At 35.9% G+C, this 7407-nt stretch overlaps 1 protein-coding gene across 1 annotated transcript; it reads left to right on the plus strand.

Moving 5' to 3' along the window:
- The first annotated feature begins 2086 nt into the window (after window positions 1-2086).
- LOC147565225 (polyphenol oxidase I, chloroplastic-like) lies at window positions 2087-4403 on the plus strand. The gene is made up of 2 exons (XM_086651705.1): window positions 2087-2477; window positions 2554-4403. Exons 1-2 carry the CDS (start codon window positions 2371-2373, stop codon window positions 4196-4198), a joined length of 1752 nt encoding a protein of 583 aa, XP_086507831.1. The 5' UTR covers window positions 2087-2370; the 3' UTR covers window positions 4199-4403.
- The last annotated feature ends 3004 nt before the right edge of the window (window positions 4404-7407 follow it).

The following is a 7407-nucleotide window of genomic DNA, read 5'->3' on the forward strand; positions in this document are numbered from 1 at the left end:
TTTTGTAAATAAATAATTAGTTATTTAGAAAATATAGAATACTCGATTTCTATTGGTTGCAAATCAAATATTAATGAGTTTGACAATTAGAGATATCTCAAGAGGATACTCTAGAATAGATTGTTCTCTTGATATATCTTTATTCTATCGTCGACACGTCATCTTAGAAATCCAAACAGAGTATTGCATTGGAGAGAGTTTTTAAAAAAAAATTATAAAATTCATATGTGGCACTCCGAGTTTCTAACATTAGGGGCGACTGAAGGTGTCCCCAATGTGACCGTTGGATCATCCAACGGCCAAATCTGCTTTATTTTATTTTTTTGTAAAATAAAAATATTAAACAATTAAATATAAAATTAAAAATAACTAAAAAATAACTTAAAAATCAAAACCACCATTAATAATAAAATTATATCAATACAAACCGACTTTTGCATTAAAATATTAAAATACATTGAACGAAAGTGTAGGTCCCCGAATAATTTTTCAACTTTGAAAAAAAAAAATATTATTTTGAAAATAGTTCAAAAACATGTTTTGTATATACACAAAACCACACACGTTTCTCGCACATGGGGGTGGGAATTGGGCGGGTACGGGCGTCCATGGGCACTTGAAGCATCGGGCCGGGCGGGTCGGGCACGAAATTTCAATGGCTATTAGGGTAAGCGGGTTAATCGGGCGGGCAATTTTGAAATTCGCCTTGCTCATTACCCGCCCAAGCCCATTAAAAAGTTCGGGTAATTCGGGTATGGGCGGGCGGGTAGTGGGTAAGCTCATTACTTGAAAAAATTCACTTTTTCATCTCCTTTTGTAAAGTCTCCAAACAATTTTCTTTATTCTAAAGAGGCTATTTGGGATTAAAATTAGCCGTTATTTGTATTGTTCTTTTTAGAAATTTAATCTCACATTAATAACTAATGAAGAATTTTCATGAGATATAATATAAACTTATCCGTCTCCTTACTCCTTCAAAGCCAAACACTACTTCAGTAACCTACTAGGAATTCTCTTGGGTCATTGCAAAACAATTCATTGGTTCGTATGGTTGCCCTTAAACATATTGTTTACCATCTTAACTAGGCTTAGCAACATGAAATGTTAGGCTTCATTAACCCAAAAAGTTGATGTAATTTGGTTTGTTATCATTGGGCGACGTTAAGTGGGTGCGGGCATAGGCGGGTACGCGGGTAGAGGTTTTAACCCATGCCCGTCCACCAAAACTTGGCGGGCTGGGCGGGTTATGCCCAAGACGGGCACGGGCGTCCATGGTCCTCGTTGGGCTCGGGTGCCCGTGGACGGGTGCGGGCTCATGGGCAAAATTCCCACCCCTACTCGCACACCAACAAAAACGCCACACACGCATCTCCCACATAAACAAATTTTCGGCCTCAACAGAGGCTGGGGTTGGAGCTGAATTTTTGAGGTTGAGCTGAGACCAAAAATTTTAGGTGAAAAAGCGATTTTTTCGGCCTAAGACAGGCTGGGGTTGGAGATGCTCTTAGAGCAAGTCCAGCCTCAGCCACCCGCTCCAAGCCCAGCCGCTTGGAGCGGAGGCTGGGGCTCCTCCTTCAGTCGCCCCTAATGTTAGGGGCGACTGAAGGCTCCCCAACATGACCGTTGGGGAGTCCCAACGGTCATGTTGGGGTGATCCTAGCCGTTGGATTTCATCCAACGGCTAGGATCTTCTCCAATTTTTTTTTTTTAATTTTTCTTTAATGTAAATAATAATTTTGTAATTTTAATTAGTTTTAATTCTTTTTAAAATTCTAGAAAAACTTAAATATTAATAATTAAAATATATCCCACCAAATGTCGGTCCCCGAATAATTTTTCAACCTTGGAAAAAAAATATTATTTCGAAAATAGTTCAAACACGTGTTTTATATATACATAAAATCACACACTTTCTTCGCACACCAACTAAAAGTCCACACACGCGTTTCCCACATGAACAAATTTTTCGGCCTCAAGAGAGACTGGGGCTGGAGCTGAATTTTAGAGGCTGAGCTGAGGCCAATAATTTTAGGTGAAAAAGTGGTTTTTTCGGCCTAAGACAGGCTAGGATTGGACGTGCTCTTAGTTCTAGGGTTCTTCAGTTTAGAGAAAAGATGAACCATAAATGCATGGGCATACAACACCTTCTAAACGATAAATGCATGGCAGTTAAAATCAATCTCTATCAGAGCTTTTAAAACCTTCAACCACCACAATAACAACGTCTCTCTCTCTTATATATATATGATGGTTGTACTAGAAACTTTAAGCAGACTACCTAAGTCAGTGATGCCTTCTCAACCAACAAAGAAGTAATTAAGTATTTTTGAAGTTGATAACCATTACTCTGAGGGAATTAAGCAGTCTATCATGGAGGAACAGAAATGGGTTATTGGGGTACTCTTGATAGTATTATTAATAGGTTTAGCTGGTTTAATGGATCAAAAAAACCAAATGCCTACTGATTTCATTCCAGGGTAATCTCTCTCCCTCTCTCCTATTAATGGGTTTTTATTAAAACTTATATCTAAAGTTGATAACTTATATATGCAGGATGCAATTTATAAAAGACATGATTCAAACTAAACAAGATATTGATGAGAAGAGATGGAGTTCAGGTGGCACAGTCGAAGATATAAGCGAAAATCCAATAAGAATGAAGCCTGATACTATTGTATTTAGTCCAAACCTAAGTACTTGTCATGTATCAATTACAGAATTTAACCTACCAATTTACTGTTGTCCTCCAAATGACCAAACCAATGAGCCTTTCATTGATTTCAAATTCCCTGATCCTTCTAAACCTCGTCGAATTCGTAGACCTATTCACGAAATCGTCAAAGACCCTGAATTTTTAGCTAACTATACTAAAGCTCTAAGGATAATGAAGTCTCTTCCATATGAAGATCCTCGCAGTTTCATGCGTCAAGCCGATGTGCATTGTCTCTATTGCACCGGGGCCTATGACCAAAAACACTCAAATACTGTCCTAAGAGTTCATAGATCTTGGACTTTCTTTCCTTGGCATAGAATGTATGTTTACTTCCATGAAAGAATCATGGGTAGTCTTATAGGGGACGATAACTTTGCTTTGCCCTTTTGGAATTGGGACTTACCAGAAGGTATGATCATTCCAGATATGTTCATGAAGGAACCATTTTTCGATAAGGAACGAGAAAGCAAGCATTTTCCTCCAAGAATGATGGATATAAATTATAATTTTAATGATTCCAGTCCCATTCCAAACGACGCTGACCTAATCGAATCAAATCTCGCTTTTATGTATAATCAAATGGTTTCTGCAGCAAAAAAGACTATACTTTTCATGGGATGTATTAGTAGGCCTGGTCCAGATGGTGTTTGTGATGGAATGGGAACTATAGAGAGTTCACCTCATAACACAGTCCATGGTTGGGTTACTGATAGAAAGAACCCTCAATGGGAAGACATGGGAGCATTTTACGCAGCCGCACGGGACCCACTTTTCTTTGGACATCATTCAAATCTCGACCGTATTTGGGATGTTTACCGCTTCGAGCTTGGAGAAAATCGTGAAATCGACGACCCTCAATGGTTAGACTCTTACTTTTTCTTTTACGATGAGAAACTACAACTGGTTAGGATCAAAATTAGGGATGTTCTTGACATAGACAAACTCGGATATTCGTTCACACCGGTCGAAAAACCTTGGTTCGATGCACGCCCTAAGCCTTCCATACCACCAAAAGTCGCCCGCGACTTGTTGAAAATGAGGGATCATGAAAATCAGCTTGGGCTTGTCCCGGGCCAATGCTTACTCTCAACTATAAGACTCAAGGTCCAAAGACCTAAGACCTACAGAACCAAAGAAGAGAAAAAGGAAGAAGAAGAGATTTTAGTTGTGTATGGGATTGATGTCAAGAAAGACAAGTATGCCAAGTTTGATGTCTATGTAAACGCCATAAACGAGACATCGCTTGGACCCCGACATAGGGAGTTTGCTGGCACGTTCGTGTATGTGGCACGAGGTGTAAGGAGGGTGTTAAAGAAGGGTGAGGTACAAGAACATCCAAAAATGAACCTTAATTTGGGTATATCAGAACTCCTGGAAGATTTGGAAGCAGATGGAGATGAGATCATTTGGGTATCAATTGTTCCCAGAGCTAGTAGTGGTACGTTTCTATGCATTGACGGCGTCCGGATCGAATATCTGCGATGATAATCGGCATATTATGCAGTCCAAATGGAAAAATAGGTGCCTGATTAATTAGTGAAGTTTTTTACTTTGATAATTATATTTTAGTGGGTATAATTTTTCATAAAGTTTAATCAATTTATTATTAAGTGATAATTAGTTGTGTAATAAACTTCCTTTTAGTGGAGTGTAATGAATAAAATGTGTGAACATGTATTTGGGATTTAAACTTGTTTTTCGTGAATGTTTATAGTATTAATTTTCTTAAGTATAAGGATAGAAAGGCTTCATTTTGCCTTTGGAATTGATAGACCAACATTTGAACATAATTGGGAAGCAAAATCATTGAAAATGGCTTGGAATATCTTAAAGAACTCAATTACAGAGTTGATTAAGTGGTGAAAGCTCATCTTCTAATCTTGTTAGGAGATTTTAAAGGTTGAGCATGAATGAAAATGAACTCATCTGCTATTATGTTTTATAGAAGAAAAATATAGATAATGAGATAATAATTTACGTGGTTCGGCTAAGCCTACTCCACGGGAGAAGAAGAGAGCTCATATTTCTCATTCATGGAATCTTGGATGTGAGGTTACATCAGTTTTATAGATCAGGAAACTAATTTAAGCAACACAATAGAGATATCATATCTTGCCTAAATTGTGATACTCAAATCTAAGACTATGAAGGAAATAAATATATACTTCATATATCTTTCAAATCTTCTCCCCCTCAAGTTGGTGCGAAGATGTCAATAGAGCCCAACTTGAACAAAATCTCTTGAAACTTTTTAGCCGGTAATCCTTTTGTGAAAATATCTGCTAGTTGTTGATCAGAATGAACAAAGGGAGTGCATATAATATTAGCCTTTATGTTGTCTCAGACAAAGTGGCAGTCCACTTCAATGTGCTTCGTTCTTTCGTGGAATACCGGGTTCGAGGCAATATGCATAGCAGCTTGGTTGTAACAAAACATCTTGGTGGGTTGAGATGAAGCAAAACCTAGTTCTTTTAACAAGGCTCTAAGCCATATAATCTCGAAAGTAATTGATGCCATGGCACGATATTCTGCTTATGCACTAGATCGAGCAACGACATTTTGTTTCTTACTCTTCCATGTAACCATATTACCTCCAACAAAAGTGCAATAACCTGTTGTTGATTTTCGATTAACTGGACAACCAGCCCAGTGTCCAGAATCATCATCATTCTTGAGCATCAATATTCCTCTTCCTGGTGATCCTTTTAGATACTGCAAGATCCTCATTGTTGCATCCATATGATTAGACTTTGGGAAATGCATAAAGCGACTTATTAAACTCACTGCATAAGATATGTCAGGTCGAATAATGGTAAGATAAATTAATTTACCAACTAACCTTTGAAATTGACCAATATCTAATAGTAATTCACCTTTCTCGTCAATCTTACCACCACTTTCAATTGGAGTATCAACTGGTTTTACTCCCATTTTTCATGTCTCTCTTAACAAGTCTAAAACATACTTTCTCTGATTCAAAAAATCCCCTTCTTTGAGTAAACAACTTCAATACCCAGGAAATATTTTAATATTCCTAGGTCTTTGATAGCAAACCTCTTGTGAAGTAGATCTTTAAGTTTTTCGATCTCATGTTGATCGTCACCAGTAATGACACGATCATCAACATATACTACACAATAGTAATTCCAGAGTTACCTTTTTTATAAATAAAGATGGATCGGCTGAGCTTCTTTTCAACCCATCCTTCATAAGAACCGAACTCAACTTAGAATACCATGCACGAGGCGACTGTTTAAGACCATATATCGCCTTTTTTAATTTGCATACTAGATTAATGTTGTTTTCTTAAGGATGACCAGGCGGTATACTCATGTAGACTTCTTCTTCAAGATTATTGTGTAGGAATGCATTTTTCACATCCATCTGAAATAACTTCCAATCTTTGTTAGCTGCAAGAGACATAAGAACTCTCACTACAAGAAAAATGAAGTTTAGCGACCAAATTTTTGGTGATAATATGAAATTCGTCGGTAAAAGTGAATTTTAGCGACAAAGTAACAACTTATCGCGAATATTATTTCTTTTGCGACTACTTCAAAATTTCGTCGCCCCAGTTGTCACTAAAACTTAGGATGAAAATTTATAATTTTCACTCTGTCATAGAAACAAATTTACGACGTAATTTAGAGAGAAAATTGACGTTCGTTGCAATTAGATGTGTTTGCGACAAAACAATTTCTCGCAGAAAAAATTTTCTATGGCGAAATAAATAATTGTTGCTAATAATACATTTTGCCACAAAATTTACTTCGGTCACCAAAAATTTTCTTTGCGGACAATAATATTTGGTCGATAAAATTTTTTTCCACGACAGGTTTAATAATTGTCGCTAAATTTTTGTCGGAATTAAAGGTTGGTCTCTATAAAAATGCCAGCAAAATCATAATTGTCACCGATAATAATTTTTGAAGACTGATTTTATTTGTCTCTGAAAATATTTTCGCGAAAAGATATATTTTGTTTGCTAAACAATAAACCAAAATAAAATTGTCTAATCTAAAATAACTAAAATTTAACATGTCAAAATCGCCATATTACTATAGTTGAGTCGCACTTTTTATTTTATTAGGTAGTAATTGTTATGGAAAGTGTTACTTGGAACATATTCTATTAAGTCTTAAGTATTTCTCTTCAACTTAAAATAATTATTAAGTTCAATTTCGAATTTCAATCTTGACATTCTCGATTTTATTATAAAACTAAATATCAATTAATATTTTTCTTTCAGAAGTCACTTATGTTATCCATTGTCTATCGTGAATATTGAAATCCACTACTAATATATATTTAAAGCCGGTTAAGTAGATTTAAATGTAGATGACAATTGTCTTCACCATCTCTCTAATTATCATAGTACCGTAAATTCATTTGAATATAAATAACTAAATTTTTTGTCCATAAACTATGTATGTAATGGATTAGGCCTTCGTCACCTTAAAATACACATTTTTGTTAGATTACTTCAACATACCGAATTCATACACATAGTTTTGGAAACTAATTAAATACGATAATGTTAAAAGAAGTATCATGATAATAAGGTATAGACGAGAATTATAAAGATTAAATTTAATTTCCCAATGGACCTCTAGTTTGACAAAAATGTTAGTACCTCTTAAAGTACACATTTGTATTTACTTGACGAAAACAACAAATATATTGATGACTAGATA

Source organism: Eschscholzia californica, unplaced genomic scaffold, assembly GCF_041429995.1.
Source record: "Eschscholzia californica isolate CP2 unplaced genomic scaffold, dmEscCali1.0.p SCAF_1, whole genome shotgun sequence".
NCBI lineage: Eukaryota > Viridiplantae > Streptophyta > Magnoliopsida > Ranunculales > Papaveraceae > Eschscholzia > Eschscholzia californica.

Excerpts from the sequence above, each read along its gene's own strand:
- LOC147565225 (XM_086651705.1), top strand. The coding sequence starts at position 2,371 with ATGGAGGAACAGAAATGGGTTATTGGGGTACTCTTGATAGTATTATTA. Across the intron at positions 2,478-2,553 it reads CCTACTGATTTCATTCCAGG|GATGCAATTTATAAAAGACA; the intron begins GTAATCTCTCTC and ends TTATATATGCAG.